The sequence below is a fragment of the Geotrypetes seraphini genome, chromosome 2 (assembly GCF_902459505.1).
Source record: "Geotrypetes seraphini chromosome 2, aGeoSer1.1, whole genome shotgun sequence".
NCBI lineage: Eukaryota > Metazoa > Chordata > Amphibia > Gymnophiona > Dermophiidae > Geotrypetes > Geotrypetes seraphini.
In genome coordinates, this window is record NC_047085.1 from 111,866,818 (window position 1) to 111,891,803 (window position 24,986).

A 24,986-nucleotide genomic window follows, 5' to 3' on the forward strand; every position below is an offset into this window, starting at 1 on the left:
CAACTCCCACAAGGTTGAAGCACTCAATTGTAGTGGTAGTTGAATGAACGAGATCCCAAAAATCGATTGATGCAGCTGGCCTGCTAAGAGGCTGAGAGAAACCTGAAAGCCCCAAAATCGAAATGGACATAAATTTGATAATTTTAAAGAATAGTACTAAGGAAATGAAATAATGAAGAAAATGAAGAGAAAAAAGTATGGGAAGGCAAAAAAAAAAAAAAAAGATGAAAAATCACATGTTTGGAGAGACTCCAAAACACAACTTCTTAACTCCACAGAAGACTAAGAACTGATGGTCCTGTGAGCCAATGTTGGGCAGGAAGACATGCGTGCATGACCGGTATGGGTGGTCGCGAGTCTTCTACAGAAGTTAAAGTGACAGTACATTTTTGCATTGTCTGTACTGGGTTTTATGGATGACATCATATACTGCCTGTTTGTCCTGGGATAAAGCCTGGTTCAAACCCCACTATTGCTTGTGACTTTGGAAAGTCACAGCCTTCCATGGCTTCAGGTACAATTTGTTAGCCCTCCATGGTCCGGTAATAACTACTGTACATAAATATAACTTGCTCTGAACAACAACTGAAAAAATGTGAGCAAAAAAATTAAAATAAAGATTTCTGTATCTGTCCATACTGGATAGATTTGGTGATTTGGTAGCACTGTTAGGCTACAGGTGATGCTCAGGTGAGCCCTACAGCTGTCTCCTCTGTCCACAGTTGGGAGGACTTAATATTAGTGGATCTTGCTACCCTCACAAGTTTGTGTTTCAAAGGGTGTGAAATATAGCCCTCCTCTACCCTGTTTTCTTTACTTCTGCTCAGTATCTGGAAGCACAGAGTCAGCAGTATAGTATTCAGGACTTCTGATCTAGAGTTTCCATTCTGGGGCTCACAAATGGTTTCCACCTCTTAAAGCTCTCATGCTGAAGTCAGGGCAGCAAGGATCTTGAGCTGGAGACAGAAGCAGCTTCCTGCCAAACTGGACAGCACCTCAGCTACTAAATGGGTGGATTGGTTGTCTTACATAAGAATTGTCACTGCTGGGTCAGACCAGTGGCAGTTCTGGGGACAGATGAAGCAGCAGTGGCTGTGAAAGAACAAGACCTGTGGTTTCAGCATTGATTATTTGGCAGGCTAGTAATATTGGTGGTGATAGGTGGGTTTTATGAGATAGAAACCAGCTGGAAACATCCTATGGGTCATAGCTTGCCCTTCTCTGCCTCCAATGAAGAAGATTCTTCTACTTTCTTTCAGCTAAGGCCACGACAAATACTTGCACTGAACTGTGGCCAGCTGCACTTTAAAATGCAAGTTAACATGATGTTGGCAAATTGACAAATCCTAAGCCAACTATTTTCTGTACATGCAACAAATGATTGACAAAATGGAAAGAAAGGCATTACTTTTACTCCAAAATATTTCAGCATTGTTTATTAAGTTTTTAAATGTATGCCTTCCTAACAAATAAGTGTTGATTTTTCATCAGGACTGCTAAAACACAAAGCTAGTGCACGCCAAGCAGCTCTACTTGCCTGTGTTGAATCAACTGCATGAGCTAAAGGCATACAAGTGTTCTGTGTCATCAATAATTTCTATGATCCCCAAAGACATGGCAACTTGCCAGGAAACCACACATGGTGTAGATTCTTCATTCATCAACTTCATACTTATGTCCTAACCCTCACTCCCTCAAGTGGATTTTACCTAAAAATACAGCACTTTGAGAAAAGTAATACAGTAGCTTCAGAAATTAAGCTCTTAAGGAAACTTTACGTCACAGTAAATGTCAGATTTATAGTACTTGGCAGTTGCTCTGCAACAGTAGTAGCCTTGGGGTTTCTGGCACTAGCTCAGTTTTGAGAGCAGCTGATGTGGTTTTTCACCGCACTCTTGGACTCCTCTTTAATAAAAAGCATGCCCTATGGCTCATTGGTTTTTCCTCTTCGGGGCTGGCTGCAACTTCTTGAGGAATCATGAAACTAGACTTGGCACAAAGTCAAACTAATAGCATGGACTGTTGGCACTCAACAGCATAGTGTAATCAAAACTCTAGTAAAGCACAGCGAGACAAGTAGCTGCTGCACGAAACATGAGAGAAACAAGAAACATGCATTTTTAAACTAAAGCCTCAATTATTGTCCAATTTAAACTGCATTTTAGAATGTGGTGAATGCCTTTCTAAATCCCCTGATTTATCTTTTTAAGTCAGTTTACAATCTGATTTTCATTCTTCTATATTTCAGGAAAAGGAATATCCCTCTCCCACCGGAAAACAAAAACTCTGCACCAATACCTCTTTTCATATGAAGTCTCTTATTAGCAGTTCCTTATACTCTCAAGGAGAAAAAAAACTTAATTTTTTAAATTTCTGCTCCACATAATTTTTCCATCGCCCCTTACAAATTTTCAGTAGTAAAGGCACCATCACAAACCTGCTGCCAAGTCCACCCTTAGAAAAACTGTCTCACAATGACCTGTGCACTAATTATAAACAAATCTGGTAACAGGTTCACAGTTGGCGTGGTGGACTTGAGAAAATGCATGGGGATGGGGGAATCTGCTGTTTATAGTGGAAATGGAGTTATTTTGCTGAGGTCTTTTTCTCCACTATTTTTTAGTTGATTGGTTGTATGTCCACACAGCATAAACTGGAGCAGTTGATTTTTGCTTTTCTTGGTTTTACTGCTCTCTCTCTTTTTTGAATTGATTTTGGGAGGGGGGGGGGGTGTAAGACAGTTTCTCAACTTCTTCAAGCCAAGTACCCCCTAAGTCTAACAAATATTAACCGAGTATCCCTGCCCAAGCTCTGCCCCTGACCCCACACCATAATAATAATACTAATTGTAATGCAATTTCTTCCATTCATTTTTCATATACACAGAATATAATCTTATTAACAATACATAATGGTAACCACAAAATTAAAAAACACATACGCAGCAAAAATGTTAATTATCATTTATATTTGTTTTTTTTCAAAGAGGTCAAGGCAGATGACTTTAAAATATGCAATATCACCTCAGTAGCAATTATAGAAAAATACACAAATATAGTGCAAAATATAGATAGCAGATATAAATTCTCAAAACTGACACATTTCGATCACTAAATTGAAAATAAAATCATTTTTCCTACCTTTGCTGTCTGGTGATTTCATGAGTCTCCGGTTGCATTTCCTTCTGACTTTGTACCCAATATTTTTTTCTTTCTGCCTCCTACACGCTTCCTCTCCTCCAGACCTCATTCCCTTCCCCAACCAACATCTCTCTCTGTCCCTCCAGGAATCCAACTTATCTTACTCTCTCCTCCACCCCCACTGGCAACATATCTCTCTCTCTCTGTCCTTCTCTCATTCCTTCTCTTGCTGCAAAGGGAGTGGGGGGGAAAAAAAAAGAGATCCCGGGCAAATCTCTCCCCCACTGCCTCTACTGCCACATCCAACATTTTTCCATCCCTCATTCCCCGGATCATGTGTAGTATTTTTCACCATTGCGTACCAGCCCCATGCCCATTTCGTCTTCTATTACCTCTCTTCAGTACCATGCCACATCTCTCCCTCCATCACTATGTCCAACATTCCTCCCCCTTGCATCCCCTTCAATCTGTCCCTCTCCACCACCACATCCAACATTTCTCCCTCTCATCCTTCTCTTCCCCAAGCATCTCTACTTCACTCCTCTCTCTCTATGCCCAGTTTTTCTCTTTCCCTCTCACTCACACCCCCATGACCAACAATTCTCCCTTTCTATTCCCTCCCTCCCTTGCCCAAGTTAGTGGCCCCTTCCTCCCTCTCTTGTGTCCCTAATTCATGCCCCCTCCCTTCCTTCTATGTCCCAAGTCTGTGCCCCCTCCCTGCCTTCTAGCCTTTGTCTCAAATTAGTGCCCCTCCCATGTTCAAACGTGCTCCTTCCCCCACTCCATTCTCCCTTTGTCCCACGTTTATATCCCTTCTCTCCATAACTTGCTCGCTGCAGGGCAGCACTCGCTCCCTTCAGGGCTGTCCAGCTCCTTCCTGCCTTCAGCTGCACTTGTTTGTAGGGTCACGGGCAATGGCTCTTGCATGCTGCATGTAGCTGACCTGTATGCCTTCCCTCTGATGTCATCTCCAACGTCAGAGGGAAGGTTTCCAGGTCAGCCATGTGCAGCGTGCAAGAGCTGCTGCCCGTGTCCTTCCAAACAAGTGCAGCTGAAGGCAGGAAGGAACTGGACAGCCCTGAAGGGAGCGAGTGCTGCCCTGCAGCGAGCAAGTTATGGAGAGAAGGGCTATAAACGTGGAACAAAGGGAGAATGGAGTGGGGGAAGGAGCACGTTTGGACATGTTAAGAAGGACTGTTAAGGTAATTGGAATCCCCGGGTGACCCGGAAGGCTTCCCTCCAATGTCAGCTCTGACATAAGAAGGAAGCCTTCTGGGTCAGCTTCGGCGATGCAGCTGGATGGCAGGAAGGAGAGCATAGGTTCGCCGGCAGCAGCGGTGATTGAGGAGGAAGGGGGCAGGGATCCGCGCAGTGCTACATATCCCCCACAAGTGGCTCACATACCCCTAAGGGTATGAATACCGCAAGTTGAAAAACACTGGTGTAAGACATCCAATCTTCTCCCCTGGCATGCTTTCTCTCTATTTTATAAGATAGGAAGAACAAACTGGTAAAGAAAATAATGCAGTAAGATACTAGAATGTCTCCAGAGAAAGAGGGTACAGAAGGCTCAACAACAAATTGAGTAGTTGTGTACTAATGTATTTATCTTTATTAAAAGCATATATACTGCTTTATAAACCAAAAAGTTTTGTTTAAAGTGGTATTAAGATAGTCTTGTTGCATCCAAGAGGAACAGCTTAAAACTATACATATAGAAAGCAATATGAAAACTCAATGTTATATTGTTTTTAACAAATGGTCTGGCACTGAATTCTAGAGTTTAATTATACTTTGAGTGAATAAATATTTTCTAAGATTAGTTTTAAAATGTACTATTTTATTGCATGCACCTAGTCTTTTTTCTTTTTTTAAAAAAAAGAGTAAACATGCAATTCACATCTACCTGTTCTTCACTGAGAATTTTACAGACCTCTATTATATCTCCCCTCAGCTGTCTCCTCTCCAAGCTAAAGAGCCCTAGCCACTTTAGCCTTTCCTCATAGAGAACTCATCCCTATCTCCTTTTCGTTGTCCTTCTCTGTACCTTTTCTAATTCTGCTATCTTTTTTGAGGTGTGACGATCAGAACTGCAGACAATATTTGAGGTATGGTTACACCATGGCGCAATACAAAGGCATTATAATATTCCCATTTTTGTTCTCATTTCCTCTCCTAATAATTCCTAATATTCTATTTGCTTATCAACTTATCAACACCCAGATGCTTTTCCTGGGCAGTGACTCCTGATGTTGAACCCTACATCATAAAACTATAGTATGGACGCCTCAATATTAAATGTCATCTGCCATTTGATTGCCCAGTCCACCAGTCTCATAAGGTTTCCTTACAATTTTTCAAACCTCTTATGATTTAAGAATTTTGAATAATTTTGTGTCATCAGTAAATGCGATTTCCTCACTTGTTATTACTGTTTCCAGGTCATTCACAAATATGTGAAAGAGCTGCAGTCTGGTCCTGATCCCTGTGAAACCCTATTATTTACCATTCTCCAGTGAGAATGTTGATCATTTAATCCTACTCTGCTTTCTATCTTTTAACCAGTTCTTAATCCACAATAAGGCACTGCCTCCCACCCATGACCTTTTTATTTCCTGAAGTTTCTTTCATGAGATACTTTATCAGATGCCTTCTGAAAATCCAGATATACAATATCAACCAGCTCACCATTATTGTGAAAGTATGGGAGAAAAAACCATGTAGCTGTTCTACAATTTTCTTCAGGGGAAACTGCTCTAGACTCTGCCCATGAGGAAGCTACATTCCTAGTAGAATGGGCCTTTATAGCCACTGGCGATTGCTTTCCGCTGTCAATGTAAGCTGAAGAAATCATTTGAATCCATCTAGAAATGGTCACTATTGAAGTCAGCCAGTCCTGGCAACTGGTATCTGCTAGCACAAAGAGATAATCCAACAGGGGACGAATTTGATTCCAGTGGGGATGGGCAGGGACGGGTTTGATTCTACAGGGGATGGGCGGGGATGGGTTTGATTTCTGTCCCCGTACAACTCTCTAATCTGAGAACCTGGCCCCTTTTTAGATGGACCCGGTCTGCATAACAGATATTTCAGCCTGTCCAGTGCAATAAGAACTACCAGGTCTGGATGCAATATTATTCTTTGAAGGACTCCACCTATCATGGGTCATAGCAGAAACACATACAAAAGCCCTGTCTGTGGCCACAGCTGCACTAGGGCATTCAGATTGATGCTTCCTTGTTCGTATCTTTGACTGAAAAACCAAGTTGTCGTTTTGTTGGTTGCTGACACCATGAGGTTGAACAGTGGGCGCCCCCCACTGACTCACAATGCTCCGGGAACTAAAGTCTGTTTGCACATTGCCTACCACACGCTCCACTGCCACCCTTACCTTGATACCCTACATATCAGGCAATCCATCCAGGTATGGATGCACTTGTATCTGCTCCTTCCAGAGGTATGCTTCTACTACAACCATCACCTTGGTGAAGGTGCGTGGTGCTGTGACCAGCCCAAATGGAAGGGCCGAGAACTGGAAATAGTGTTGCAGATTGTGAAACCTCATGAGCCGGGAATTTGGGGATATGCAGATAGGCCTATCAAATCCAGTGAGGCAAAAAATTCCCCCAGAACCACGGAGGCAATAACTGACCTTACAGTTTACATGTGGTAACACATTATCTTGAGTGCTGCATTGACCGATTTCAGATCCAGAAATCAGCCTCCAGTCTTCTGAGTCTCGTTTGGGCACAATAGAGTAGATGGAGTTTCTGCCCGAGTCTGATTCTTCGCCCTAGATGGCTTCTATGACTGATAGATCCAGTAGCCTCTTTACTGTTGCTCGGAATCAGACCACCTTCTCTGGCTTCCCCGCTGAAGAATCTACAGAGATCTGGAAGGGGATGAAAGAACTTGAGCTTGTACCCCCTCCTAAATTATTTCCAATACCCAGCACCTGATGCAATCTTCACCCATGCCTTCCGGTAAGCTGACAATCTTCCTCCTATCCTTGGAGGTACGGCTCCTGACCTGGCATCAGAACTGTTTCTTTGGGGCAACTGTGGGGCGAGATCCTGAGAACTGTGATGCTTAGCACCCCCAAATCTCTGTCTCAAGCCTTGAAAAGGTCTCTGGACTGAAAGCCCTCCCAAGTACTGGTGAAAGTGCCAAGGGCCACGAAAATTAGCTCGACATAACCCCCTAGGGCAGGGGTGCCCACACTTTTTGGGCTTGCGAACTACTTTTAAAATGACCAAGTCAAAATGATCTACCAACAATAAAATTTTAAAAAACACAAAGCACATTGTACGCAGAGAAAATGTTAATTATCATTTATATTCTGGGTTTTTTTTCAAAGAGATCAAGGCTCCCTGCGCTAAAAACTGCTATTGCGGTTTAGTAAAAGGGGGCCATAGTGCAAAATTTAGACAGCAGATATAAATTCCTAAAACGGCCACATTTTGATCACTAAATTGAAAACAACATCATTTTTCCTACCATTGTTGTCGGGTCATTATTCAAATCTTGTTGGTCCCAGGCTCTGATTGACTTCTGATAACTTGCTTGCCAGGGTCTCCTTCTTTCTCTGTGCAAACCATCCATCTTCTATCTCTGTTCTCCCCTTCCGTTTCCCTTCCCTGGAAGTCTGGCATCTTTCCTTTTCATCTCCATCCACAGATCCACCTTTTCTCAACTAACCTTTCTTTTTTTTTTCTCTCAACTACCCTTTCATCTACCATCTCTCCCTCCTTCCCCACCACCCCATCCATGAAGGCCTGCATCCCCTCTCGGAAGGCCTGCGTGTTTCTCCCTGACCTCCTGCACATCCATTTACCTAATTCCAGCAGAGAGCAGCCTGCAGAGAGGATCGCCAGTATTTTAGCAATCCTTGCAGGTTGCAATAGGCCTCAGGAGCCGTCGTCCCGCCCCTCCTCTGACATCAGAGGCAGGATCATGGCAGAGGGAAGACAGTTCCTGAGGCCTATGGCAACCTGCAAGGATCGCTAAAGTACTGGCGATCCTCTCTGCAGGCTGCTCCCTGCTAAAATTAGGTAAAGGGATGCGTGGGAGGCCAGAGAGAAAGCCGGACACCACAGCACAGAAGAGAAACCGCATGGCACAGAACAGAAGAGAAACCACATGGCTCCGCAATTGACTGGGGTTGCCTGAGTGATCGACCGGTTGATTGCGATCGACTTATTGGGCACCCCTGACCTAGGGGCACTTGGTCTGCTGTCTGGTAAAGACTTTGGTAAAGGCATGGACGATCTTATGGCCAGTGTGCAGGATTGTAAACCAAAGAGCAATTGACCCTTAAAAAGCAATTTGGTCAGTGTAGTCTTAGAGGATGAATCTTTCACCCACTGTCTGATCCAAAGCATTTCATGGTTGGAAATAGCATATGCAGAAACCTTGCTCAGGACCCTGAAGAGATCATATAGAGCATCTGCCACAAAACTGGGGATCCGTGTCGGCATCTGTCCTGGAGCACAACTTGAATGGCAAGCATGTGCGACATACAATGCTGCTGCTGCAATCTTCAACCCCACTGCCGCAGTCTCAAATTGCCTCTTAAGGTCAAAGTCCAGCCTGTGATCTTGTGTACCCTTCAACACCACTCTCCCTTCACTAGGGAGGGAGTACAGTTGGTAAACTGCACCACCAGAGAATTCTCCTTGGGCGGAACAAACAGCTGATGAAATTCAGTGTCCATCAGGTAAAGCTTTGCCATGGTCTTTGACATACAAAAGGGCTCCTCCAGAACCTCCCAATGGTCTGTTAGTATTTTAGTAATGTCCGGATGGGAAGGAAAGCATTTGTTCTGAGCTTTAGTGCTGCTCATAAGTGAGAACTGGGCCGTAGAGGTCTGTGAAGGCTCTATCGTTAATTCTTGAAGAGACTCAGTAATAATCTCCAAAAGCACTTTAAGCTTAACAGACTGCGCACAGTCGGGTCCCTCACAGAGATCCAGAGTAGAGAATGACACGGGGAGCGATCCCCGCAGGGAGCTGCGGCGTGGCTGTGGTTTGGCTGCGGGTTATGGAGACTCCAAAGCCAAATCGCCGCAGACACGGGGACAAAAGTTTTCACCGCCCGCAAAAACGGTGAAAAGATTTGTCCCCGCAGGCCAATGTACCCCCTTCTAGGAACCGCTATTTACCTGTGTTTCACCGTGCTCCTCATTTGTCAGATCAACCCTTCCTGCCAATAGGACCCGCCCCCCCCCCCCCGACGATCGCCGGCAGGAAGGTGCTCAGCCCTTCATGCCGACAGAACCAGCCCTCCCCAACGATCGCGGCAGGAGGGTACCCATCCCCTCCTGCCTACCCCAACAGCCCCCCCGACGATCGCAGCAGGAGGATATCCAACCCTTCCTGCCAGCTCCCCAACAGCCCCCCTATGATCACTGGTAGGAGGGTGCCCAACCCCTCCTGCTGGCCCCCCCAACAGCCCCCTATATCGCCAATAGGAGGGTGCCCAACCACTCCTGCCGGACCCTCCCCCAACAAACCCCGCCATCCCGAAACACCACCCTTAGTCTTACTTTCCAAGTTGGACCGGACAGCTCCTCGCTCGTCTGGCCAGCAGGCCTGCCTCCGTCCAAATGAGGCGGGCCCGCCCCTCCCCTCCCCTGCCTAACCCACAGGATCCTAGGGCCTGATTGGCCCAAGCACCTAAGGCCCCTCCTATAGCGGGAGTGGCTTTAGGTGCCTAGACCAATCAGGCCCTAGGATCCTGTGGGTTGGGCAGGGTAGGGGCGGGCCCGCATCATTTGGACGGAGGCAAGCCTGCTGGCCATACGTGTGAGGAGCCGTCCGGTCCAACTTGGAAAGTAAGACTAAGGGGGTTCCGGGGTGGGAGGGTTCGTTGGGGGGGGGGGTCCAGCAGGAGGGGTTTGGTACCCTCCTGCCAGCGATCTTAGGGGAGGCCATTGGGAGGACCGGCAGGAGGGGTTGGGTACCCTTCTGCTGCGATTGTCGGGAGGGCCGTTGGGGGGGTCTACAGGAGGGGTTGGGTGCCCTCCTGCCGTGATCGCTGGGGGGAGGGGAGACTTGCAGCCGTAGCCGCGGTCACTATGCTAATCACGGCAGGGAGATCTTTGCCGCGATTAGGTACAGCAGCCGCGTCTACTTACCATGTAGGCTAACATTGTAAGCATTAAAAGTACATGTCGTGTTTGTTTTTGTATAGTTATTAACTAATATTTAACTAAGTTTTAAAGTTTTAAAGAATGTTTCCTTTATACGTAAATAAAGAAAAGTATATAAAATCGTACCCGTTTGAGGCTTTTATGTATGCAGCGGTGACGGGGCGGTGAATGGGGTTGCAGTGGCGGTGACGGGGCGGTGAAGGGAATGGCGGTGACGGGGCGGTGCAGAGGATGGTGAGACGGGGACGGGGCGGTGACGGGGACCAATTTTTTCACCGTGTCATTCTCTAATCCAGAGCTGCCACCTGGTCGGGATCTGACTTCCAGGCATGAAGCTGAGTCCCCTAGTACGATCCAGACTGAGACAATAAAGGCATAGAAACAGAATTTGCCTCATCCTTGTCTTCTTCTGACTGTAACCCCATATCTTGCGCATGGCTCTGCTGTGGGGAAAATGAGTCCTCAGAAAGAGGAACCTCTGATGCTACCATCGCCATGACCACTGTAATTTAGATTCAAACAATTTTTATTGATGATACAAGATTACAACCATGAAAACAGCTGAAAAATACTTAGCAAAACAAGAACAGGTACAGGAACTGCAAAGGACAATATTTTGAATATCAACTGTAATTTAAGCACACTTTGTACATCATACTTATAAATTCTGGAGCAAAAGCCAAACCAGGATGCTCAGAGGGCCCTTGCAGGTGCACCCGTGTTCCACTTGGGGTTTAACGGCAGGTGCATGGCTGCACTTCGCCGGGGATGCACTTTCGCCATTTCCCAGCTCCAGCCAGGCTTTTTGACCTAAAACTTCAGCCATCTGGGACCCCATGCCAGCACGAGGACTAGAGGGGTCTAAGCTAGTTGCCCCTACCCCCTCTCATGTGCTGCGTAGCACACATATAGTCCACAGCCAGCCAGCACAAATCTGGCATGAATCCTTGGTATCCTGGACTCAGGAGTCCATCTAGACTGATTTTGAGCCAAATCGAGGTGTTTTAAGGCAGGGGTTTTTATTCCAAAATCAGGAAATCCAAGATGGCTGCAGTAGCAGCGATTTTAGCATCAAAAACGGCCCATGGGAGCTAAATAAGTGGTCATAAAATTTGGGGAATAGGATTTTAGAGGTGAACTCTGTCCTTATCCCTAGAAACTTTTAAAATTCATTTTCATTTTTGGAGACATCCTCCCTCATAGGCTGTCACAGCTTTACTCACTGCGCCATGCTGCAAGCTGCAAAGGGCTGAAACAGTAGCCAGAGAACTCCTACCTCAGACAAGCCTGGAAACCAGATATCTTGCTTCTTCGGACTGCCCCTCAGACTGAAACCTCAAATCCCACAAGACCCTGCATGAAGTAGTGGGGAGAAAATGCAGCCAGCACCAGATCCTGGTGAAAAACCGCCATGGGGGCCACTCAGATAGTAAAACTGAGGAGTTACAGGACATCCCAGAGTGAGGGGAGGCAGAGCAGAAAAATGTAAATGAGGCTTTCTACAAAGGATCTCGGGATCAGAGCTTCACAACCCACCTGATGCAGAATGATATGCCTATTACACTGGAAAATATGTTTATTTCCCTCCGATATTCAGCTGGTAGTGTCACTAGCTAAATCAGCCCTAGATATTTGTGCTGGGCCATTTGCAGTCACTAGTGCTGCCCGATTCAGGAAAAAAAAAATTTGATTTGATTCTGCCTATTGAATCGATTTTTCGATTCGATTTTCCTGCCCAAGTGGATGTTTTTTTTCAAACATCCTAGTGGGTTTATTTTATAGCCTCTTCACCCCTTTTATAGCCTGTTCACCCACTTTGCCCTCTCCTGGCGCTGTGGTGTAAACAAAATAAACAAACAAAAACACTTTTCCTCTCTCTCTTAAATCCTAGCTCACATTCGTGGTCTAACACCATAAAATAGAAAATAAAATTATTTTTTCTACCTTTTGTTGTCTGATCATTATTCAGAACTTATCGGTCCCAGGCTCCGGTTGTCTTCTGACTTGCTTGCTTGCCAGGGTCTCCTTCTTTCTTCTTTCTCCGTGCTAACCATCTATCTTCTGTCTCTGTCCTCCCCTTCCGTTTCCCTTCCCTCCCCTGGAGGTCTGGTATCTTTCCTTTTTTCGTCTCCATCCACAGATCCACCTTTTCTGAATTACCCTTTCATCCTTCATCTCTCTCTCCTTACCCACCACCTCAGGGTTCACCATCTCTTCCTTTCTCTCCCGAAGAGATCATAAGTGGAGATCAAGACGAAAAACTGGTGCATATAGAGATAAGCCATGAGGAGGTCCTCAAACAGATAGACAGACTAAAAAGCGACAAATCACTGGGCCCGGACGGAATCCACCCAAGGGTTCTAAAAGAGCTAAGGAACGAAATAGCGGAAACTCTCCGACAAATTTGCAACTTGTCCTTGAAAACTGGGGAGATCCCGGAGGACTGGAAAATAGCAAATATCACACCTATCTTTAAAAAGGGATCGAGGGGTGACCCGGGGAACTACAGGCCAGTAAGCCTGACTTCAGTCCCAGGCAAGATGATGGAGGCACTGATAAAGGACACCATCTGTGAACACATAGAAAAAAATGGATAACTGAAAGCGAGCCAGCATGGCTTCTGCAAGGGAAGATCGTGCCAAACGAACCTACTGCACTTCTTTAAAGGGATAAACTGCCAGATGGACAAAGGAGAACCTGTAGACATCATCTATCTCGATTTCCAAAAAGCCTTTGACACGGTACCCCATGAGCGGCTTCTTAGGAAGCTGTGGAGCCACGGGGTGGAAGGGGACGTACACAGATGGATTAAACACTGGTTGGCAGACAGAAAGCAACGGGTTGAAGTGAAGGGCCACTACTCGGACTGGCGGAAGGTCATGAGCGGTGAACCCCAGGGGTCGGTGCTCGGACCGCTGCTGTTCAATGTATTCATAAACGACTTAGAAGCGGGGACGAAGTGTGAAGTTATAAAATTTGCGGATGACACCAAACTCTGCAGCAGGGTTAGAACCACGGAGGAATGTGAAGACCTACAAAGGGACCTAAACAAACTGGAAGAGTGGGCAAGTAAATGGCAAATGCGCTTTAATATAGAGAAATGCAAGGTCATGCATTTAGGGAAAAAGAACCCGATGTTCAGCTACAAAATGGGGGGATCAGTGCTAGGGGATAGTAACCTTGAAAAAGACTTGGGTGTGCTGGTAGATACTACAATGAAATCAACGGCACAATGTGCAGCAGCCTCAAAGAAAGCAAACAGAATGTTGGGTATTATTAAGAAGGGCATTACAACCAGGACGAAGGAAGTCATCATGCCACTGTATCGTGCGATGGTGTACTGTGTCCAGTATTGGTCACCGTACCTCAAGAAGGACATGGCGATACTTGAAAGGGTCCAATGAAGAGCGACAAAAATGATAAAAGGTATGGAGAACCTTTCATACGCAGACAGGTTGGGAAGGCTGGTGCTCTTCTCCCTTGAAAAGAGGAGACATGATAGAGACTTTCAAGATCATGAAGGGCATAGAGGGTGGAAAGGGACAGATTCTTCAGATTATTGGGAACCACAAGCACAAGGGGGCACTCAGAGAAGCTGAAAGGGGACAACTTTAGAACCAATGCTAGGAAGTTCTTTTTTACACAGAGGGTGGTGGACACCTGGAATGCGCTTCCGGAGGTTGTGATAGGGCAGAGTACACTACGGGGGTTCAAGGAAGGATTGGATAAATTCCTGAACGATAGGGGGATTGAAGGATACAGATAGAGGTAGAGATAGGTTTTAGACAGAGTATGGATAGAAGGATAAAAGGGATTAGAGAAGGATCACATTACAGGTCATGGGCCTGATGGGCCGCTGCAGGTGTGGACTGCTGGGCACGATGGACCTCGGGTCTGACCCAGTGGAGGCAACTTCTTATGTTCTTCCTAAATACCCTCCTATCCATTATCTCTATCCCCCCTCCACACCATCCCTTGTGTTCAACTTCTCTCCATTTTTGTTCCTTCCCTCCCTAAATCCCATTGTCCACCATCTATCTCCCTCTCCTGTTTTTAGATCCTTATTTCTTCTATCCTTCCCCCCATCTCCCCTCTCCATGATCTTCCCCAAGTCTATTTCCCCCCTCCACCAAGTTCATTTCTCCCATCTATCTTCTCCCCATCTCTCCTCCAGTCCACCAACTCCCCATCTCACCTCTCCCTCCATCTACCATTTTTTAATGGCACTCCTAAGCCCCCACCACCACCAAACCCCCGCACCTTTCCCAAAGAGAGTCCGGAAGAGGTCTGTCGGTGGCGGTAGCGATCCACTCCTGCCGTCTTCTCTCCACTGCGGCCTGCCCTCAGTGAAAACTTCCTGTTTCCGCTTGGGTGGCTGAATGGAGAGAAGACGCCCAGAGTAGTAGCAGGATAGTGAATTGAATTCGCTACTGCCGCTTTTGCCTGGCCAGGAAGGAGAGGAGAAAGCCTTGCTTGCGGGAAGGGGAGAGCCGTGCTGCCCCGATCTGCACCAGCGATCCGTTTGGGCTTCCCCTCTGCCACCGGAGTCCTTGCTTCGATGTAACTTTCGGTTTTGCAAAACCGGAAGTTACATCAGAAGCAAGGACTCCGGTGACAGAGGGGAAGCCCGAATGAGTCTCTTGGAGCAACCTGCAGGATCGCTGGTGCTATAGCGATCCCTGCAGCTGCCTGTCATCCTCAGCGGCACGTTCTCTCTGCCACGAACCTGTCAGAGCAGGGGCAGGACTGTAGCAGAGAGAACGTGCCGCTGAAGATGATGGGCTGCTGCAGGGATCGCTATAGCATCAGCGATCCTGCAGGCTGCCGTATTACCTGCTTAAGATAAGAGTGGGGAAGCTGGGGGAACATGCAGGCCTTTCTGACTGACCCTCCGCCCTCAAGCTGGAGCGGTAGCGGACGGCCAGCAAAAGGAAGCACTGCCGCTACTCTTTAGGAAGGCACGGGGGAAGAGTCAGTCATCGAATCAGGAGGCTGATTTTTTTTGTAAATTGAATCGATTCAAATCGTGAATTGGACAGCACTAGCACCAAGTGTAGAAGCCACTTGAACTTAATGATCATATAGACTGGAATTCTATCATCTGAATGTTTTATATCCATCTTTTGTACATGGAAGCTTTTCTGAAGCTTAAAAAAGTTTATTTGTATATAAATTTGTTGTGTTTTTGTTATGTCATCATGCTTGTTCTTCATTTGCAAGGATCACAAAGTCTGCCTTGTGCATTTAATGCTTTGATATGCTAAGATGTTCATTAACTTCCAATATGGGTTCCTAAGGAAAGTTTATGAAATGGGGTGCCTTGCTTGACCTAACAAATTGACTGGAAGCAGACAAATGGATTATTTGTGTGAACGTGCACTACATCAGCATGAACTTTTTGTAAATGTTAAATAGGGTCTGTTTCTGTTTGTTTATATTAAACTGTACTGAGTAACATTTTCACTAGATTTTGGAACAATTTTGTGAGCATGTTTTGGAACACTTAATAGATTTGTGTCATTACGAGACATAACTTAACTTAAACCTCGCAGGATGTCCTTTTGTTCTTTCCTTTCCCACCATCTTTTTATTTTATAGCAATGTAACCCTTTCCCTTTTTCCCTCTTGTACCTGGTGTAGGTGTCTATGGGATTCATCTTTCTATGTATTTGTGTTTGTAACTCCCACAATGTTACTGTTTTTAATTTTTAAAATTGTAATGATGTAAATTGCTTTGGAAATGAAAAGCGATATATCAAGTCATAATAAATTTAAAACTTGAAACTAGACCGATGATATGTGAAAGAGCTTAGACTGAATGGCCATTATGGCACTTTCATTAGAACTCAGCTCACACTGGGCTGTATACGAGAGTGTATGCTCTTACTCTGATGGCCTCCTCCTTCAAACAATACTTGCTTTCTAAATCGATCCTTGAATTAGTTCTTGGGTATTGATGGAAAAGACAGATATTTTCCCTAAAAGAGAGGTTTTTTTTCTTCCCTTTTTCATAATTCACAAAGCCATATACTACTGTATGCGTTGATGTACAAACCCAATATACAGGTTGCCATTGGGGTTTACCACCCTTTAAATTATCATTAGACCACTCTAATTCAATTATTCTATAAGTAGAATACTAACAAAGTTTATACGTTTGTACTTTATCACAAAAGCAAAATCATATTCAGAACTAAAGGAAAAAGTTACCTCATTATTAATATCAAAGACTCCTTCTTGTATTTTCTCATAAATTTCTTTTGCTGTATTAATAAATGCCTGCAATGTAACAGAAGAAATCTAGGGTAAGAAATATAATAATAATAAAAATAAAATAGCAACATTTCAACCAGCTATACAACAGAGACAGTCTAAATAGAAAGCTACTGTCAAACAACAAGAACATTATATCAGTAACCTTTTCCAAAAGGAGACAGTCAGGTTTGGGGAAAATGCAAGTTTGGAAAAAAAACAACAAAAAACCCCAAAACAAAATAGATTGCTTATTAACATTTATTTTTTGCTTCCAATTTAGTTATGTCACTTTAGAATCTACAACTCACCGATCTCCACAAAAGATATAACAGTGTCTCGCAAACTTTTCCGGCCGGCAGCACACTAAAACCAGTGCCCTGGTCGGAAGGCACCAGGAAGTCGACGCGATGACATCAGGTGCATGCGTGATGTCATCACGTCAATGTTCGACCATCTGGCCGCGACCCCACCGTTACAGGGATCTGGGAGGTGCGGGAGAAGAGGAGAGATGCCGGCCAGAAGGAGAGTCAGCTGCGCCGGCCGACTTCCTACAGAACGTGCCTCTCGCCGCGAGAGGCACGTCCTGTAGGCAGGAAGCCGGCGTGAATGACTCTCCTCCTCGCCAGTGTGTCGCAGCACACCAGAAATCTCAGGAGGCATACTGGTGTGCCATAGCACACAGTTTGCGATACACTGATATAACAGAAGGTCCAGCATCATAACCAGAAGCAGACAAACTAGCACATTACTTTCAAGAAAATTCAGAATCGAGAGGACATCATTCACACATGACCCAGTAGACAACATGGATCTTTACCCAACTAAATACACCCCCTCTTTTACTAACACGTAGTGTGGGTTTTAACACTGGCAGTGGCAGTAACTGCTCAGATGCTCATAGAAATTCTATGAGCTTCGGAGTAGTTACCGCCGCTGCCGGAACTAAAACCCGCACTAAGCGTTAGTATAGGAGGGGGGACAATGAAGACAAAGGGATCCCCAGCTGACAGATGCTAGTCAAAATTCACCTCTGTCAACAAGAGATCTCAGACTGTCTGAAGAGAATATCCATAAATCACTGCTACTTAGATATCTGTCTAGCTAGCCTGCTAACTCATGTCCCCACTATTTTTTTTCTGTTATGGCTGACAGACCTAGTAAACAGATGCTTAAAAATAGACTCTATCCCAAAACAGTATCAGCTTTAGCATTGACACCCGTACCTAAAGCTGCAAACCTTGACTTGACCAAGGTAGAACACTTCAGGCTGGTAGTGGGGATTTCATGGCTTGCCAAATTACTAGAATTCTGTGAAAGTACGAAACTAACTAAATTCAAAGACCAAACAGATGAATTCCATAAATTACAACATGGCTTTAGACCAAGGCACAGGACCAAATCTCTGTTACTTGAACTAACGTCTAAAATAAGATATAAACTCAGCAGATGCAAACAATCTATACTGCTACAATTTGACATCTCTGCAGCGTTTGATGCAGTAGACCACTCTCTCTTACTCCTCAAATTAAATGAACTTGGGAGTACAGTATGCTATAACGGTTTTCATAGTTCTTAAAAAACAGAACATATGAAGTTTGACAAGACGACAAGAGATCCCAGCAATGGAAGGTCAACTGTGGTGTTCCACAAGGCTTACCACTATCACCAGCACTATTTAATACAATACTATTTAATATTTATCTAAGAGCACTGGGAAATAACCTACTCTTGACCCAGGATCACATCTTCTCCTACACAAATATCTTCATTCTCTGTTTAGCCAAAGAATCCTTCAATAACACCCTAAATTACCTGAAAAATAATATTGAAGACCCAAGCGCATGGATGATGAGAAACTCCCTCAAAATAAACAAATCTAAAACAAAAATATTATGGTTCAGAGATTATAACTCACTACCAAGCACAGAAATGGAACTGTTCACAGATGTGAGTCTAAAGATAGAAAATTCCTCCAAAGTACTGGGAGAATTACACTAGACTCGAACTTAACCTATTTAAGACAACTGAGGACAATTAGACCAGTCTTGACTGAGACCAGTTTCAGGACAGTAGCACCATCTGTCCTAATACCTTACCTGTATTGCAACTCACTATACTGTGGTATTACAGAAAAAGAATGCAACTACTACAAAACATGACCTGACAGGATTTGAGCTGTAGCTTGCTTTCAGCTCCCTCACAGCAGCTGGATGGAAAATTCACTGTCACAATGCTGAGAAAGGTTCTCTAAAGCTGATCTTTGGGCTGACAGATTACACCTCCACCCCTGCAGACCACTAGATGAGCACTGGGATGGGTGGAGGTGTAAAGATGCAGCTGGCACCCTGTGAGATACCACCGAACCTCCTAAGGGCGCCTAACAGCCTGTGCTCAACCCCTGCTTAACAGTAGGTGACCCAGTCTTTCCTCTGAAGCTGTTCCTCCCTCTCACCCGAGTGTCAAGAGGGTGGAACCTCTGCAGAGGAAAGGCTCAAGGTTGGTCTAGGCAATTTGTTCCGTCCTCCGCTCCTGGCAAAGAGGTAGGATTTGACCCCTAGAAAAGGGGAAGAGACATGCTGGATGGAAGGGGAGGCGACACATGACTCTAGCAGGTACCCCTGCTCTGAGGACCCCCTCCCACTCTGTGACTCCAGTGCCTCATCCTCTTCTGATCTCAGGTCCTCCCTCTGGTGACTTCAGGGCCCTCTCCTTTCCCAGCCCCTTCCTCTGGCGATCAAACCTCATCTCTTTGCCAGCAGTGAGAGTCAGAGCAAACTACTTAGGCTGACCCAGAGCCTTTCCTCTGTAGTTGTCCCGCTCTCTGACCCACTCTTTATACGAAGTTGTGTCAGAGGGTGGGACAGCTGTAAAGGAAAGGCTCAAGATCTGCCTAGGCAGTTTGTTCTTTCCACTGCTGCCAGCGAAGAGGTAGGGTTTGACCACTGAAGGAGGGGGATAGACACACTGGATGGAAAGGGAGGGGGACAGACTTGTTGGATGAGGAAGACAGGGGGACAGACATGCTAGAGAGAAGGGGAGACAGGAGAACAGATATACTGGATGAGGGAGACAGGAACAGACGTTGGATGGAAGGGGAGGGGGGCATACACACTGTATGAGGGGGACAGATATGCTGAATGGAAGAGGAGGGGTTCAGACATGCTGGATTTAAGGGGAATGGGACAGACACACTAGACAGTATTGGGGAGAGAGAAGGCAGACTGGATGGAAGTGGGGAGTGAGAGAAGAGAATGAAAGGGGGCAGATGCTGGTTGGAAGGGAGAGACAGCATGGACAGAAAGAAGGCACACATTGGATGTAAGAAAGAAAGAGAGGGGCAGATGCTGAATGGGGGTGGGGGTGGGTGGGAAGGATTGAGTTAGTGAAATAGGAGAGTCAGAGCGAGAGAAAGAAATGGTAAACTGCAGGGAGACACAGTTAATTAAAAAATGCAGTAGGAAAAGCCGAGAGGAAAAAAGAGAAGATAGGAGAGAAAAATGACAAATGGACAAAGATAGTTTAGGAGGAGCCAAGGAAAACAGAAACCAGAGACTGGGACCAACACAATTAGAAAAAGTAAACGGTCAGACAACAAAGGTAAAAACAATGGAATTCATTTTTAGTTTAGTATATATTTTGCATAGTACAGTGGGACATGCATCACTTTTTCTTTCTCTGGTGTTGCACTGTGGCTTCTTGGGGGTTCAGTTTAATGCTTTTATACATATATTTAATTTTTGGTTAGTTATTCTATACTGTGTGAAGGTCTGTCTGTGGTCTGCGTATATGAAAGAGATATGGTTTTCTGTTAGCATTAACTGTGCAGGATGGATTCGTACTAATTTGGCTTCTTTAGTTTTCCAATAGGTGTACTTATGTTCTAGTATCCATTGCAGTGTTTGGTGCTATATTTTCCTAAGTAGGTCCTTGTAACATGACTCATGGATGTTACTGTTATTATGGTAGAGCTGTTCTTCAGGTCCTGGGTGACATTTGTAGTGCTCTGTGTAACTTCACAGTATGCCTATTACTGGATTTTGGATTTAGATCACACCTTTCTCAGTAATAGTTTAAGGAAAATTTCATTCAGGTACAATAGGTATTTTCATTGTCCTGGAAGGCTTACAATTTAAGGGTTCCTTTTACTAAGCAGCATAAAAGCATTTTACCGCAGGCCGGTAAGGTAAATGCTCCAACACTCATTGAATTCCTCGGTTCTTAATAAAAACCAAGCGTAAGTTTTGTACATGATTAAATGGATGGCTAAGCGATTTGTCCAAGATTTCAAAGAGCAGCAGTGACATCCCTGGTTTTTGACCTGCAGTTCTATTAGATACAGCTAATATAGATAAAAATTATCATCTATATTAGTTGTACCTAATCTTTGGTAACTCAACCCCTTACTAAAGGGTAGCAAAGCTGAAGCCTGGTAGCCATTTGTCAACATACCAAAACACTGATAAGTTTTTGGTTGCCAGTAACCTCAGGAATTGTGCTAGTGCTGCTGAATATCACTGTTTACATGGACAATAGGTAAATACTGGACTGGCAAACTTAAAATACCCCTATATATTTCTAGAATACTTAAAATATTATTCCGTTCAATATGTTGTTTTTATGAATATTTTGATTTTTTGGGGGTTCATAATTCTCTGAAGTGCATACCATCAGTAACATAAGTACTGCCTCTTTTTTTGTTTAGAGTGGTGCTTATATAGTGGGAGAGCAGTGTTCTTTTTAAGCTACACTAACCATCCAGTATCTGAATTTTACTCAGAGTAGTTACAGTATAAACTACAGGTAAATAAGTAGGAAAAGCATGCAGAGTATGGCTCATGGAATTCTTTCCAATTTCCCCGTAAGTGTGAATGTGTGCGAGATGTATCTGAAGAAATGCTCACAAAGTAAGGTAATTGAACATTTTTGCTCATGCCAACTTGGTCCTCATGTTTGCTTTTCTCTGTGAAATGTAGAAACCTGGTCAGCATGCCATACAAGTTGTACTTTTATTGCTATTCTTTCAATCAAAATAGAAGTTAGAAACTCCCTACTATAGGCTTAAAATATTCACTTCTAATGCCCATAAAATTGCAAAATCCATCTTTCTGCTTTGAACGGGAAGATGCAGGAAAGATAATTTAGACTGCAGGGACGGTGAGCGGAAGGGGATGAAAAATACACTTCACTGCGGGCACAGGAATGAATCTTTGTCTCCATGTCACTCTCTAGTCTGAAGTGATTTTGAATACCAGGGATGAAGGCATAATAATTCTTCTCTCAATCACTTCTCCAAAAAGGTAGCTGACAGTTATGAATGTGAAGGTGGATATGCTAAGAGGAATATATATATATATTTTTTGCAGTATATGTGTTTTTCCATTGCAAAACAGGAAATGCACATATGTCAGTCATTCTATATCAAGTGGACCACTTCTCTTAAATAGGTTCATGCTATGGACCCGTCATTGCTACTTATGTGTATGTTGATTTATAAATGTAACTTTTTTTTATATGTAAATCTAAAATTGCTTATTGTCTCCTTGATCTGTTTTTTTTAGCATGTGAAATAAACTCCTCCTACTTTACTCTATTGATCTGCCTAAAGAAAAATAACATTCCAAAAATTTTATGTCAAAGGTGAGGACAATACTTAACAATGTAAATAAAACAAACTATAAATGCAAAGGCTTTGATATTCATTACCTTAGGTCAATGTAATGCAAACTATGTGCTGTGGCAGACTCCAGCTATGCCGTGAGATGCCGGCAAGGAGGAGATGTGCCGGTGCTGGCTGAAAGCTTACAGGATGTGCTTCCTCGCTGGCTTCTCTCCTCCTCTCCCCGCACCTCCCTTCCTCCAGGATCCCCTACCGGCAAAGTGAGAGGTTCAGGGTAGAGAATGACAAAGTGGCTGATACCCGCGGCTTGCCATGGGTATCCCGCCAAAATGGGGAGCAAGAAAATAGTCGTCACCGTGGGGACAAGGCCAATAGTCTTGTCTCCGCAGTGAAGAGAACAAGATGTGCGATCACGATCACGCAGTCCAGGAGCCCCCTCCCACCCGATCGCCGCGTCCTGCCATTTCCCTCCCTCCCCCTCACCTTATGTGGCAAATTTAATTGTTGTTATCCAAGCAGCACGTACACTTTCAACAAGTCGCGCACGGGCGCGGCTGCTTCAGTTGAATCCTCCTCTGACGCAACCTGAAACAAGAAGTTACATCAGAGGAGAAGATTCAATCGTACGTGACTTGTTGAAAGCATGTGTGCCACTGGGAGAACAATTAAATTCGCCACATAAGGTGAGGGAGGGAGGGAGGGAAATGGCAGGACACGGCGATCGGGCAGGAGGGGGCTGCTGGACAGCACGATCCGTGACCGCACGTGTTCCCTCACAGCAGGAAGGAGGGAGTGAAAGGGAAAGAGATGTTGGACCAAGTGGATGAAGAGCAAGACAAATATTGAAAAAGGGGAGGACAGGTAGGTGAGCCAGATGCTGGAAGCGGTAGGAGAAAGAGGGAAAGAAGCTAGATGGGGTTGGAGAGGAGAGAGAGACACATTGGTGTGGAAGAGGAAGAGAGGGGAAATCTGGACACAGGAAGGTAACAGAAACAGAGGGGAAATTATGCGCATGGGGGGATAGGAACAGATACATAAAGGGGATATACATGGGGGGGGGGAATTATGTGCATGGGGGCATAGGGACAGAGACATAAAGGGGATATACATGGGGGGGATTATGTGCATGGGGGCAGAGACATAAAGGGGATATACATGGGGAGAAATTATGTGCATGGGGGCATAGGGACAGAGACATAAGGGGGAGATACATGGGGGGAATTATGTGCATGGGGGCATACGGACAGAGACATAAAGGGGATATACCTGGGGGGAATTATGTGCATGGGGCATAGGGACAGAAACATAAAGGGGAGATACATGGGGATGGTATATGGACACAGGGGGGAGGCAATGCTGGACACAGGAGTAAACAGATACAGAGGGGAGATATTAGAAATGGGAAAATAGGAAAAAGGAAGGGAGGTGGTTTGTGCGGATGGGATCAGATGGTTTGCAGGGATGGGACGGGGACTGAGCTCGCGGAGATGGGGTAGGGACAGGGACAAATTTTTTCCCTGTGTAATTCTCTAGTTCAGGGTCAGAGGGCCTTTGTGCATGCGCGGACGTGTTGGCTGGCTGACAGCTTACAGGATGTGCTTCCTTGTCAGCATCTCTCCTCCTCTCCCCATACCTCCCTTCCTCCAGGATCCCCTACCGGCGAAGTGAGAGGTTCAGGGCCTTTGTGCATGTGCGGACGTTAACGTGATGATGTCACACATGTGCGTGATGTCATCGTATTGATGTCCACACACTTCCAGATGCCTTCCGGCCATGGCACCGGGCTTAGTGTGCTGTGGTGCCAAAGAGTTTGTGAGACACTGCCTTAGGCTGTAAAATTTAAAGAACCTTTCACATAAAATGTAGGATATTTGACAGAAGTAATTCACATCAGACTATTCAGAAATTGAACATAAAAACTGTAAGTTCCAAATAAAGATGTATGAGTACTGTGCACATACCCAACAGCAATGTTGGGGATATAAATCAAATATAAAAAGTAAACAGAGATCATGAAGATAAGAACTCATATTTCTCCTTGTTTCCACATTGGAAGCATTTTGCCGTTGAACTTGCCACCAGAGCTTTGTTTCCTAATTAACAGGACTGATATGTTTTCACCTTTAAAGGCCTTACAGCTCCCCAGAGTAATCAATCTACTGCAGCTCAATTATTGCACCAAGTACACACCACCGCCAGCAAAGAAGCCCTGAACAACTGTGGCAGGCACAGGAAGATATGAATATGCATAAACTCTAAGTGGGTGATCGAATCATCAGAGGGTCATGAGAATTTGCGGCAAAATAATGAGAAGAATTAATCATTCCAGATTCATAAACCACTTAGGAAACGAGTAGGTTTTTCAAATGGGTGTTAGCGTCGAGAAGGAGGAACTGGCCTAGAGCCAATTATAAATTGATTCACATTCCTCAGAAATGGAAGTTTTCAATTTAAAAAAAAAAGAAAAGAAACGAAACTTCATGTGTGTTTCCGATTAACATATCAATTATTGCAATGGCCTAACAAAATAGGCTAATTAAAAACCCTGTTCAATAGCTCCATAAATTCACCCAGCTGAGATTCCTTCTGGGGCAGTCACTTGTTCGCATTAACTAAAACATTAAACAGGGCCATGAAAACTGAAAATGTGTTATGATAACTTCATGTAAACAAGTACTTAACAACTGGCATATGCAGGAAAGCATTATTGCTTGTTATTTGTGCTCCCTAATCCCGCTTGTTTAATTACTATAAAATCCACACAAATTTGAGAAAATTCCAAGAGCACAGTTTACTTTAGGTCAACACGATTATGTCCTGATTT

General features: G+C 44.7%; 1 protein-coding gene across 1 annotated transcript in view; it reads right to left on the reverse strand.

Moving 5' to 3' along the window:
- Positions 1-24,986, reverse strand: part of RAB2A (RAB2A, member RAS oncogene family) — a 160,896-nt gene that overhangs the window by 6,926 nt on the left and 128,984 nt on the right. The window contains exon 7 of the mRNA XM_033933793.1: positions 16,501-16,569. Within this exon, the coding sequence (XP_033789684.1) occupies positions 16,501-16,569 (69 nt within the window). The remainder of the gene's footprint in view (positions 1-16,500; positions 16,570-24,986) is intronic.